This window comes from Dermacentor variabilis, chromosome 10 (genome assembly GCF_050947875.1).
Source record: "Dermacentor variabilis isolate Ectoservices chromosome 10, ASM5094787v1, whole genome shotgun sequence".
Classification (NCBI taxonomy): Eukaryota; Metazoa; Arthropoda; class Arachnida; order Ixodida; family Ixodidae; genus Dermacentor; species Dermacentor variabilis.
This window is the reverse complement of record NC_134577.1, coordinates 50,744,589-50,757,999: the sequence shown is the minus strand read 5'-3', so window position 1 is coordinate 50,757,999 and position 13,411 is coordinate 50,744,589. Positions and strand designations below refer to the sequence as shown.

The window sequence follows — 13,411 nt, the reverse complement described above, 5'->3', positions numbered from 1 at the left end:
GAGCCAGTTCTTGTAATGATTATTAGACTCCTTTAAGCAAATGTCAATGCCTTACATATAAAAAGAAATAGCTCATCCACACTCTGCGTGCTCTATTGCCTTTCCATGACTCATGTATGCTATGTTACCATACATTACTTGGCAAGTTGAACATGCACAATGTTTGCATACACTAAGAAAAAGTGCTGTCAAATATGACAGCAATGATGGTTCCAGCTTCAGTGTGAATTGTCTTGGTGGCTGCGCTATTGCTATCGTTCCGTGCCAATAAATGGTTCTATGCTTCTGCTTTTTGTAAGCTCATTTGAATTGGAAATAATGAGTGGTGTGATATAAAAGTTACAAACAGCGATAAGGTGCCTCAGAAAGGCAGGCCTGACATGCCCAGTTTGTGAGATTATCCAGTAATTTTGGTGTCCACAGATGTGATCGGAAAGCATTGGCATAAAAACAGCAAGATGCATGCTAATGGAATAACCGTATTGGCTTGGACAAGCTTTACGCAAGGCCCGAGATGGTGCAACTGTCCACTGTTTTCTTTAGGTTTGCATTCCCGTAGGCTAAACTAAATGTCTTTAAGAGGCATGCCCTCTACCATCCTAAGCACTTACATTCACCATACATAAGATATACATTATTCTAAAGCCACCTACTTCCTTATTCTTTTGGCACTACGATTGCTTGCGTGACCCCATGCCACTTATTAGTGGGACTGGCCACTCAACATAACAGGTGGAAAATGGCCCGGACATACACCTGGAATTATTACAGATTTGCACTGAACAATGAACCAATATTCATCCAACCTTATAATACAGCATACGAATGGATACACCCCAATATCTGGGCCCTGAAAGTGCTGGCCTCGAAGATTTCATGCGCCAGACGATAGAGTACATAGTTTTATTCTACACCAACACACTGCACAGTCAAATGCTAGCAAGCATTTGTAGACTTCAGCACTTCACCCTCATTTTCTTCAGCAAGCACACACAGCATAGGCATAACAAGATGGCATAAGTGATCCTAACCTAAACCCCTATAGTAGGAAACAGCACTCACTAAACTGCTATTAGTGCATATTTATTCACATAACACTTTTATTAAAGCTTGCCTATGTACTATCTCATCTGCAAGCGAGTATAACACTGCGGTTCGCAGTATGAGATTAACAGCAACTGTGATACAATAAATGCATACTGCTCATTTAGGAAGAACTTGTTTTAACCTCATTAGGGCAAGTATCGCATACACTCCTTACAATGTAAACTGTAGGAGCTTCAAAAATCTGCACTTTAAAGGGGCACTGAACCACCCCTTGGGCTTGGTGAAATAACATAATCCGCAGGTAGCATACGCTGTTGTGAACATCTCGGCCAACTTCTGCTGTCGTATGCGGTTCATGGAGCTCGCAAGTGGAGCGCCAAGTCACCTTTTTCTCAAACACTCTCGTTTCAAAAACCCCATGATCCTAACTCTTTTCTGTGTGCTCTATTTCGTCATAAAGCACACTCCAATACGCGGCTGCTATTGGTCGCTGCGCTCGGCTACACCACGGCCACCGCGAGGTGCCGCCACAGGTCCAGTGGCTAAGCGCACTGCGGCTCTCTGAGGACAGCCGCGTTTGACTTACGTGTAGCGCGGCATAGGCACCAAATCGGAAATTTCAACTGCGCGCCCCGGTGACATCTCCGCTGTAGCCTTCGCAGTGCAAGGCATTGGAGGAGGAAGGGGAGCACAGCTGAGGCCGTGTTTGATTGCCGATAACTCCGCTTCTGCTGAACGTATTGAAGTACTTTTTGCGGCAAAGTGGTTCTGAAATAGCCTATCTTCACTTCAAATGTCTTTCTCAACTTCAATAAAAAGTGGTTCAGGGCCCCTTTAAGCAGTACTGCATTAAAACCAAACCACCAGTAGTAAACTAGAATTTTAATTTTACAGTCGCTACGATGATGTGCCAGAACACAAGAGCATCAACTCACATTATGAGTGTGTGTCCTGTACCAATATGACAGGGAACACTTATTCTGCATTTTAAAGGGACACTAAAGGTTACTATTAAGTGAACGTAGACTGTCGAAATACCATCCCAGAAACCTCTAAACGCTTGTTTCGTGCCAAGGAGAGACTTACTTTAAGAGAATATGCGTTCTGAAGCGTCCGCGTACCTCTAGCGCAGTTCAAATCGCCCGCCATCCGATCGAGGAGTACTGACATCATGGTCTCATAGTGACGTTGCGCCATCGGCGAGTAGAACGGCGTCCGCAGACGGCGCTACGGCTTTTCTGCGCAAAACGCAAACGCGCGGCCAGAAACGGAGCCAAGGCAGAGCCGACAGCAGAGGGAAAGCGGGAGTATGGTGGCTAGCGGAAGGAGAAACGCGCGACCATAAGCTGGTACTTTATTCTATGACGCAAACTTCGACTCTTGTCGCAATGGACCCTGACAACGACAGATTGGCTCGCGATGCTGGGCTCAACTTCAGCGATTTGAGCATTGACGAGCGCGACCTGCTGCTGAGGGCTCACGCTGCCGGCGTCGTTGCGTACTACGACGGCGGCCTCGACACCGGCTCTCCGGAGCGGGAAAGCAACGAGGGCTTCCCACGACATCACAAGAACGTGGCATTCTCACTGCTTGTTCGAAATGAAAGTTTCGCGAGTCAGCAGAACCCGCACAGCACGACGCGATAACGAAACTACTGAAACTCCAAAGCGTGTGCGGCGCAGAGTCGATCGCGGAGAGTCGAGCGAAAACGAAACCTTTCGAAACGAAACGAAACTGAAGGGTAACGTCAAAATGTTATTTTTTCTTAGAATCGAATAGACGTAGACAAGTAGCATTTTCTTCCGTCTTATAATCGAATGAAATGATATTTTTAATACGAGTAGTTGAGTAGTAGTAACACAAATTATGAGGAGTGCTTTCGTCATCAGGCTAGTACCGGAATGTCGCTGGGGGGTCTCAAATCGTGTCATGCATTTACCTCAATTTCTCGGTTACTAAAGCTCTGTTCGCGATTATATTGACGCCTTAGACGTTCTAGAACATTGCTCTACCACTTTAACTTGACTTTCTGGTAACCTTTAGTGTCCCTTTAACATCTATTTTTTTAACAAGTTTTTTTAATAAGTATGTAACACACAAGGTCACTCACTATTTTTTATATATATGTCATGTTAAAGAATCCCCTTTGAAGGGGCCCTAACACATTTTATTCAAATTGAGAAATACATTTAATTCTAATATAGACTACTCCAGAAATATTTTGCAGCAAAGAGTACTTCAATGTGTCCAGCAGAAGCAGAGTTCTTGGCAACCAAAGATTGCCTTTGATCCCCTTCACGGTGCTCCCACTCCATCTTCAATGCCTTGCACTGCGAAGGCTACAGAAACAGGGCATGCCCACAACACTCCGCTTACTGAACGTCACTGTGGCGCACAGTGCACTTTTGATTTTGGATGTTCGCGTAGATGCCACTACTTCCAGTTTGGATGCCTATGACGTGCCAAACTTGGAGGCTATCCCTCATATCGCGATTGAGTTCCCGGCGTCTCATTTCTCTGCTGTGCTACAGTGCACTAAATAGCTAATGTGGCTGTTTTCTCACGGCGAGTGGCAAGTAGCGCACTTCCTTTCATCCTTATCTCTATGGCAATCACACAATTTCTAAGGGTCAAACAAAGCATTGCCTTTATGTTTGCTCGTGAGAGAGTGTGTTGGCAGCTCTCCACATCAGGTAAGAGATAGACGCCACACTGTGGACTTGTGTTGAAAGGATTAATGTAACAAGCTTTGACCATGATGGTATCTGCGTCCTCGCAATAGAACTACACGGCTTATAAATGAACACTTATGTTAAGCATAGTTTTCTCTGCTAATACATTATGGCACGTGCAAACTGTAAGTGTGACGAGGTTAAAAAAAAAAATCGAGAATCACTTATAACAGCTCATTATATAAGTGTCTGGGTCACAGGTTCCATTGCTTAAGTAACTCGGCCGCTCATATTGACTCATTTCAGGATGGAACAGCGCGGCTCATGCGTGCAGATATGTTTAGCTACGTTTTGACATTACTTCATATCAGCAATGAGCCGTTTCCAAAATAACCGAAGCTAACAACGACCTGTGGCTGCGGATGTTGACGTAAAGAAATGCACCGCTTTGGCAAAGCCAAGGTGCACATGGAAGGCTGCGCTCGAAGACTTTTTGAATATGCAAAATGATTAATGAGTGTGCAAAATGAATACAAAAATCGAGGTGCAAGAGCAGACATCAGCGACAACCAACTCCAAGGCAGCCACAGCGGCAGACAGAACTCAGCGTCCCTTTATCGGCCATACTGTTAGCCCAACGGTGCACTCAGGACTGCTCACCCAGGAATGACAAACAAGCTGCCCCGGAAATGCGACTATTAATTCATCTCGAACCGCAAAACACACAACCCATGCATGCTCAACATGGGCGCAGGTACACAAATCAACCAGCAAAAGCCCCCCCGATACCCTTCCAAAATGTTTCCAGCGGCATGCGGCAAGGGGAGCACAAGAACACGAAAAAGGCGGATTGCTCGCAATTACTGTCTATACTGGTACAATCTCAATTGTTTTTTGCACGAAATATGCAAAAAGGCTAAAATTAAAGGCTAAAAACTCGGACTACTGCCAATACCTTTCTGAGCAGCTTGCTCAGCTGTGAGGAGGTCTTCAGCAGACATCTTTGGCTCTCCCGTTGCAGACACCACTGGCTTGGCTTTCATCACCACAGGTTTCTCGGCAGTTGTGGGAGACTTGGCGGCAATCTTTGTTTGCTGCAGCACATCAAGATGAATTGTGGATCACTTACAACACGGAATAAACAGAACTGGAAGAGGCAATGTTGTGAAAAGTTCTGCTCAAGAAGCAGCACATTAAATGGCAACGCAGCCATATCAATGTTCTATTTTGTTTTTCTCTTCATTATCTATAATTGCTAACCAATGCAGTAACTGTTGCAAAGATGTTTCTTTGAGGTTAAACACCCAAGTTAATTTCTCAAGTTCATGTGTGGAGCCAGCACTGTGGATGCTCTGAAGCTCCCTTTCGCCTGTTTTCAATGATGCAAAAATGCCAGAACTAAACCCACACCTGAAGTGCCACCATGCCTGATTGAGGTGGTTAAATTCCCATTCTATACATCCTCAATGGTTCGACTGTGGCCACACGTACAGCCAACGGTCTGAAGATGCACTAGCCCAAGGAAAACACTCACAGGTATCTTTTTAACCAGCTTCGGCTGGGAGCTACTCTTGGATTGAGCCAACGTAGAACTCGTCGAAGAAACAGTCGCAGAAGTGGAAGGCCCAACTGAGGCCGAACTGATGGGCACGTTGGCAGGAGGTTTCTTCTTAGGCGTCGAAGTGGGCTTGGAAGGAGGGGCCTTAGAAGGTGGCAACATTTTCTTCTGAGACGAAGTCTTATCAGCTGAAGCCACCCTCTTGACAGGCTTAGCAGTGGCAGAGTTCTTTTTGGCAGCAGCAGCTAGAGAGGCCTTTGTGGACGGTGGTGCGGTAGGTGTCAAAGGCATCCGTTTACCTGCAATAGCATATTTCAGGGTGCTAATTAGAAGGGGGATTAATTTAGTTTTCACCTGCAGAAGGGCTATTTCAAATACAATGAACCAAGCACAGAAGGTTCTGAGTAAGGTCCCCAATACAAAAAAAAAAAATTTTAATAAATATATTGTCACGTGGTATATGGCACGTTTCATGGCTATACAAGATTGCTCTTCATTAAGCATGAAGTTCCTGTAGTTTGATGTTGAATGCGTTACTGCACAATACTCATGCGTTGTACAAAAGAAATTAGGTGAAAAGCTAGAGGCCAGCTTTACATCTCTGGTTACCAGTATAGTAGACCTTAGCAGCAAGCACTGGTTGAAAATAAAAAAAAACGAGTTTGAGCAAAACATGCTACACATAAATGTAAAAATACACAGTTGTAAAGATGCAGATGTCTAACTGCTTGCAATAAAAATGTGTACAGCAAAAAAAAAAGTAATAAAAGCAAATGGTAACCATTAGAGAAAAAGAGCACAAATTTTCAATATCAAGAAAGAAAGGGATGCAGCAAGGCAATTAGAGAAACAGCAGGAATATCAATAACTCATGCAAATGCATTTGACAGTGAAGGAAGCTTATGCGGCAGCATCAGTTCTGTAAATCTAGTAGGACATCTAGACACCCTCCATGATACTTGTTGCTGGTCTAGTGGATTCATAATGCTTAGGAGAAAGTCCATAAAAGAAAGCACTAGTCCATGTCTCCACCATACTGTACTTGTCTATTCTGCAGTGGAAATTAACCTTAAGGATGCACTGCTAGTTCATACTCATACACAAGCAATTCAGCACTAGCCAGCTAAGATGGAGACGTAGCAAAACTGCAACTAGACTATTAATGACGGAATAGAAAAGGTTTAATCGTTTCTGCTTCCACCTCACTTCTAGAATGGGCAGATTAGTTTTGTTACACAGTGACATGACTGAAAAAATATGAATCGAAGCGCATGTCTTTGCACTTGTTCCAGGTCTGATCCCACAGTTCACATGCTAACTTCGGACACACCAGCGCCTTGTAAGCAATAAGCTTAGTCTCAGCAGAAGCAAGCTTAAGAATGGGTCTGATAAAGCCAAATCTTTTAATGGCGTTACCAATTACATTTATGAAATGTGACTTCCAGCTCAATGCTGAAGAAATAATAACACCCAGGTACTTGCATTCGGTTATTTGACTAACCCCCATATTCAGAAATGCATCTTAATTTGAAGCCCTTGTTTGACGTAATATAACTGACACTTGGTGCAAACGCACCCAAGACGCTCACTGCGTTTCTTTTGGTGTGTTCCCGACAGGCATCATTTAAATGAAGTCAAGATGCATTTCTCAATACGGGGGTAAGTATGTTGTGTTGTTATGTGTATATAAGTACTAACGGCTGATGTTTATGGGATATGTAGTGATACACACAGATTTCCTCGGCTTTATCGACATTTGCCATGTATCGCACTATTTGTTAATTTTAGACAAATATTCATTAAGCTTTATTTGATCTTCCACCGATCTAAAGTCGGTGTAAATTACACAATCGTTAGCAAATAATTTGACTGATTGACGGGACAATTACAAGGTCATTTATGTAAATCAAGAACAATAAGGGGCCCAGCACAAAGCCTGGTAGCACCCCCTACATTACAAGAGTTTGACTTATTCTCTTGGATGTTTGAAATCTAAGAAGATTATATAGTAGTCTGTCCTTTATTATCAGTCATATCACAAGAATCATGCACTGTTTCTACCAGCTGCATATGGTAGACAAGCCTTGGCGAAAGCCATGCTGGTTTGCACTAATAATACAGTTGGTACATAAAAACTCACGGATGTGCCTAAGGACGATGTGTTCTAAAATCTTGCAACATGTAGATGTTCAGGCAAAGGGTCGGTAATTGCAGGCTCGTTTTGCGTTGCCACTCTTAAATATTGGTATTCTTTCACCGAGTCTCCAGTCATCAGGCACCACCATAGATGAAAGTGATTTTTCAAACATCAAATGTAGGTACTTTGCCAACCATTTGGCATATCTTTTCAAAAATGAGTTGGGTACGTTATCCGGATCCACCAATTTGGTTGTGTCCAGTTCAAGCAACAAGGCTGTAATCCCTTCAATGAGCAATATGTTTTCTGCCTCTAGAATCTTCGGTCGGAATTCACGCACTACTAGCGGATTATCATTGCTAATGAAAACTGCTGTAAAATATTCATTGAAAGCATTAGCAATTGATTCCTGATCACTCCACGGATTGACAAGATCTTCCAGTGTTGAAAAGAGTTTATACTGGTCGGATCAAGTCTGATAAGATTGATAATGACACCCAGCTGCATGGAGATGGGCAAGTGGCACAATGCTTACGTATACTTAGACAACTCCAGTGGAGTTTCTGCCATAATTTTTTGTAAAGCAAATAGCTCTCAAAGAAAAGTTAATCTTTTTGAAGATATTGGCTATTAGATAGTGAAACATTCCGCATATTTCAGATACATTTCGAATTTCTTTTCTTTTTTGTTACAAGCATATCTTGAAAAAACTTTTGTTCAAATTTATTCGACAATCTTGTTTTTGGCAATCCATATTTTTTTATGACATTAAACTTGTTCATAAAGGTTGCATGCTTGAAAAGCAGATTCATTCTGTTTTGCTTTCATGTTTGCATAAAATTTTGATGAGTGTAACCATTTCTCCAGAAGAAAAGAAATTAGTGTAACCTACAAAACAAAAACAGCCATTTTCCCCATGGTAGGGAGAGTTAATGAAGCACTCTGCAATGGCTGCAAACTGCAGCCATTGTACTGTTGTGTTACTAGATGACTATGGACACATTAATAGCTACTGGTGTAGACACATGGACCTATAGATGATGGAATATATAGATGATGCATCATAGGCAGACAGATTCAGTCAAGGTTGTAATGCGTTGGTGGGCACCAACGCTTTAAAGTCGCAGCAGTCCACGAAAGGCTACAGGATGTAAAAAAGGTTCATAAAAACGAATTATAGGGTTCAGCACCCCAAAGCAACACACTGGCTACAAGAGATAATGTAGCGGGGTGCTACAGATTGCGTGCACTTAAATTTAAGTAAAGGAATGCCTTTGTATTTCGCCTCCACCTAAGCAACATTCTGAGCAAGAGAACAACACAACCACACAGACACTGCAACCCATGTAGGAAGTTCATGTAGACGACAATGAATAATGATAGAATCATAGGACACCATAAAACTACCATAAGCTCATCCTTATATTTTTCAAGTACATTTCTTATGAGGTGTGCTGCATGTCACATTTGAACACACTGTCCTCACAGTGGAATGATACATGCCCCTCTCATTGCTGCTTGACTCACCTATGGTTTCTGCCAACATGACCTTACTGATGCTAGGAAACACTCTTACCTGCTTTTCATGGAACAGCTAGCATTGAGCCCGAGCACCACTGCCGCTTGGCATCCATTTTTTGGAGACTGCTTCCATTATCTCAAAGCAGAGAACTGCTCAACTTCCACCACATGTGCCATCGACAGTTACAGCGCATGTTAAAGGGCCCCTCAACAGGCCCCATAGCAAATTTTCGTTATATGCTGGAAACTGTTACATGCCCTTTAGGGAGTGTTCTACCGCAATAATTTTTCAAATTGGTTAATTAATAGCAGAAATATTCCAGTGCTGCGAACCCATGATTTCAGGATGCGAGCATCACCGCCAACATAGACACACTCTACACTTGCCCCCGTCTAGCCTCCACAAACAATATCCCTAAGTTCTCCTATACGAGAGCTAGAGGTTCGCGCGACGATTGTGCCCACTGGCCCCACCTTTTTTTTCTCCTCGTGTTGCTTTGCTGCACGGCACACTTCCTCCGACAGTTCCGCGCGTGAGCTGTCGAGGTCACCTTGTTTCACACAGCGCACAATTTTGCGCAATATGCATGAGAAGACCTGACTAGCGGTATAAGTCAGTGCTACACATACACTGTGGCACACACAGACAGAGCATGATCAGGTGCTGGAACACGGTAGAAAATGACTTAGCTTTACTCAGTACGCATGACTGCACAATGTGGGAACAAGCAGACGAAACAGAATTACATCTCTCTTGCTATGAAGTAAAGCAAAAACATGCAGACATTCAGTTTACATGTTTCATTATTTCTCTAAATTTTAATTCATCAACTGAAGCAACAGATTAAACAAATAACTGATGTTGCCTTGAATAATTCTCGAAGTTGCACGGCACTATGAGTGAGATCACAGCACTACCATGTACAGGCGCCAACAAAAGTGGTATACTCCATGCAGCGGGAGCCGGAGCAGCGGCACACTGCATCGCGACACCGTCTACATTGACACGAGTCAAGCGACATGCCTGCAGATAATAAAGGGCACCCATTGGCTGTGTCGATCCCAGATGCTGTCTGTAGATGGCGTTGCGATGCAGTTTGCTGTTGCTCCAGCTCCCACTGCGTGGAGTATACCACTTTTGTCGGGGCCTGTACACAGGCACACTTGCGCGATTGATGTCGACTCTCCGGGTGCGAGTGCAGCGCCCACAAGGAGAAGGGCAAACGGCATTTGGTTTGAAAGTTAAGCACTTTCTGTGGTGCGTAGGGATGTAATACTTGGCAGACACGATCGTGTGTGTGCATTGTATGCACTGCGCTTGTCAGCTTAAAATGGCCAGACCTGGTGAAGAGCCCTTTAATACAGTAGTATTGCAGTAAAAGCACTACAGCAAAATTACAGTAATAGCACTCAGTTCTCCTTATTAGGGTAGCAATTACACAAACACTGCACAATGTGCAAAACCTCAAGTGTGTTCCTTCAGCTACATTGCTAGTGCTCACTGCATGCCACAATGAAAGCCTAATCAAGTGCAAAGGTCTGCTATAATCACGAAGATTAAAATTCAATATGCCAGCGCCGCTGCCACAGATATGTCTGCGGCAACTTAGTATTCACGTTATCTATAGCAGCCTAATGGTGTGTGCAGGACATCTGCACAGAATGCAATGTACTTTATCTATTTTGGTCGGAATACTTTCAGAAATTTCATCCTGAAGTTTAGATAAACCATGATCATATACTTGAGCTTCGGCTATGTTTCACTTTACATCAGTTGCTCAAAGGAGCACCTGAGAAGATATGTCTTCACGTTCTTGCAAAGGGGGGCATCTGAATGTACACTCCATATTTCAGCCAATGTGCGACTAACAGAAAAGAAGTATTCCGTAACGTGTGCCAGGAGGGGTAAACGAGCCATGTTAGCATTCCCAAAGTGTGGGGGGCAGGCGTCAGCAGCAGGTCCCAAAGACCCGTCTGTATTTAGTTTTGTTCAAGCCTTTTTCTGCTCTAACTGTTGAGGTGATAGCACAACTGCATCATTCCATTCCCAGTTCACTGCCTCACCCAGTGCCACCATTCATTTCCAGGTAATTCAAAACGTAGTCATTCTGGAATCACTGCAAATTGAGAGCTGTAACTGCTACACTGCCCTCTTAAGAAATGTTTGCACCTTTTGCAGTATACCTTGCCTGAAGCAATATCTTCATCTATCTTGCATGCCTTTCCTTTATTTAACACATGCTGGACAGAATACTTGTCATGATCTATCGACATGCATGTTACCAGCACGTCATAGCATTCTTGACACGAAAGGAGCACTGAAGAGTTTTCAAGAAAGGAGATACGAGATAGATGACAATTACTACAGCATTTTAGATTTTGCGCACCCAAAGCGGCACGTCCCGATTGCATTCTTTTGTAGCATTTTTTTTTTTCGGATCCTTTTGTAAGCCAGCTGGTTTGCATCCCGAAGTCTTGGGTGTGCAAAATTAAGTTCTCTATTATTTGGGTACAATATCTGCCCCAATAAGCTTCTTTTATAGTATCTTAGCTTATCTTCACAGTGTAATGTTGAGCTCCAGTCTTCGTTTCTTTTTTTTTTTGTAAACTAGAGTTAATTTTTCTAAGTAACGTTATGTAGACTTCCCTCAGCTCTTGATCCATTATGTACCTTTGCTTATGTCGTGTATTCCTCTCATTACTTCATGCTCGTGAGAATAGAGATGTTTACAGCACAGGGAAGAACATAGTACAGTTCTTGCATAACACCTTTACAATATGCTTGCATCCATTACTGATACAAAAGTTATTTTATTGGTTGATCGAAAGCTACTCTATACTGTCACATCATTACATGGGGCATGTTTCAGCAGAAGACGTGTGGATTTAGCAACTTAACAAATGTGGTATCATAATAAAGGTAGTGCCAACCAATACTTACCGAAAATATAGCTATTGCGCACTAACTTGATGATATGCAAGTGACAGTCAAGAGAAAAATCCTAACTTCATGGCAATTGAACACGAGCAGTAGCAAAGCCCAATGCAACACGAGTTCTACCACGGCATCGCATTACCGCCTCTTCGCATTTACTGGCGCAATATTAACACTGCTCTGGACATGGACTACTTTTCAAAAGTGCTTCGCAAGTATGAAACGCCAAGAGAACAAAACAAAGGAACGAAGAGTTCATCTGACTTCAAAGCATTCAGGAAGTTGCCCTTACCAACTTTTTTTTCTTCGTTGTTTAACTCCGCTGCCAAATCGTCGTCATCGGCATTCTCCAGGAGTTCGTCCAAGACGTTGACCTCCATGTCTGCGGAATGTTTCATTGCATAAGCATTCAGGAGCTACACATAGAAGTAATGATTCGTGCCAATGGCGTCGCACCAGTGGCTGGCATTCCGGTTGTTCTAGCGTTGAGGCATGCCGACAAAACGAATGGCATTCGAAGGCCTATAAACCACGGTCCAAATAATGTTCGGCGCTACGAAAAGTAACAGTTCGCTGCACTTTGACAAGCGAAAGTACTGCATTATGCTAAACTACACAAGCAAGGGAAACGAGCTGATCACATAACAAGCAAAAGAATCGATTAGCCTTACCCTAAATCCAGTCTGCGCTAAGAACAAGTCACCATGAAACGTAGAAAGAGGAGGTTCAAGCCGGAACAATTCATGTTAAGAAGGCTAAAAAAAATAACGGGTAAAGAAAGTAATAGTTTAATAAATATTATTTGACGACTAACCTATGACCGAACTCGCGAGCGCCGACTGCACCTTAAGCCGTGAAGCCGGAAAAACAGCACCGAATGCAGCGTCACGACCACTATAGCAGGTCGTAAGTACTTACCTTTGTTTTCGGCGTCTTGAGAGGTCATTCTTTTACGCCGCGCCCCTCAAGAAATGCAAAAATTAACACGGCTACAGCAGCATAGAACTATCAGCAATAAGACGGAAACAATCGAAGACCACCGTGCGCATGCGCAAACTTGTCTTTATTATTATTATTATCCTTGGCTTCGATTGGATTTACAACGCACAGGATTCGAAATTAACATCGCAGTTTCAGTCGGTTTCGGTTCTGCTGCTACTGCTGCGCCTAGTATCGCAAATTTCGCAGAAATATCGCATTGTATGGTCCAGATCTTTCAAAACAACACTTAGCGCTAACCTTTTTTGTTAAAAAAATAAAACAAAAAGTTGCCTTTGTTGGATGCATGGTTGCATGGTTGGATCTCTCTCGCCGATGTCCGTAACATGACGGCTGTGGCGTCACCTGGTTATAGTTTCCTTTTTTTTAAGGAGTTATTACTAAACGTGTTAATTAAGACCACACAGCTTATTATCACAAAATAAATCCATAAATAGATTATTTTTCTTTACATTTACATTTCTGAACCCGAAAGCGAGTTCATTCTTTAAAATGAGAACTTTTTAAATACGGGAGCTTTTAAATTATCGTTTTAAATGCTT

The 13,411-nt window shown here is 42.9% G+C and overlaps 1 protein-coding gene across 6 annotated transcripts in view; it reads right to left on the bottom strand.

Annotated features, from left to right (window-relative positions):
• Ythdc1 (YTH domain containing 1) overlaps window positions 1-12,936 on the bottom strand; it is a 48,669-nt gene extending 35,733 nt beyond the window's left edge. For 4 of the 6 annotated variants that reach the window (XR_012823387.1, XR_012823388.1, XM_075672695.1 and 1 more), the window contains exons 1-4: window positions 12,789-12,936; window positions 12,163-12,252; window positions 5,254-5,576; window positions 4,675-4,813 (exon numbers count right to left, since the gene is read on the bottom strand). Coding sequence is in view for 4 of the 6 variants with exons in the window: in XM_075672695.1 (XP_075528810.1) it covers window positions 4,675-4,813; window positions 5,254-5,576; window positions 12,163-12,252; window positions 12,789-12,816 (580 nt within the window). In the remaining 2 variants the exon portion in view is untranslated. The other 2 variants (XM_075672697.1, XM_075672698.1) reach the window with 2 other exon arrangements.
• Between the last annotated feature and the right edge of the window lie 475 nt (window positions 12,937-13,411).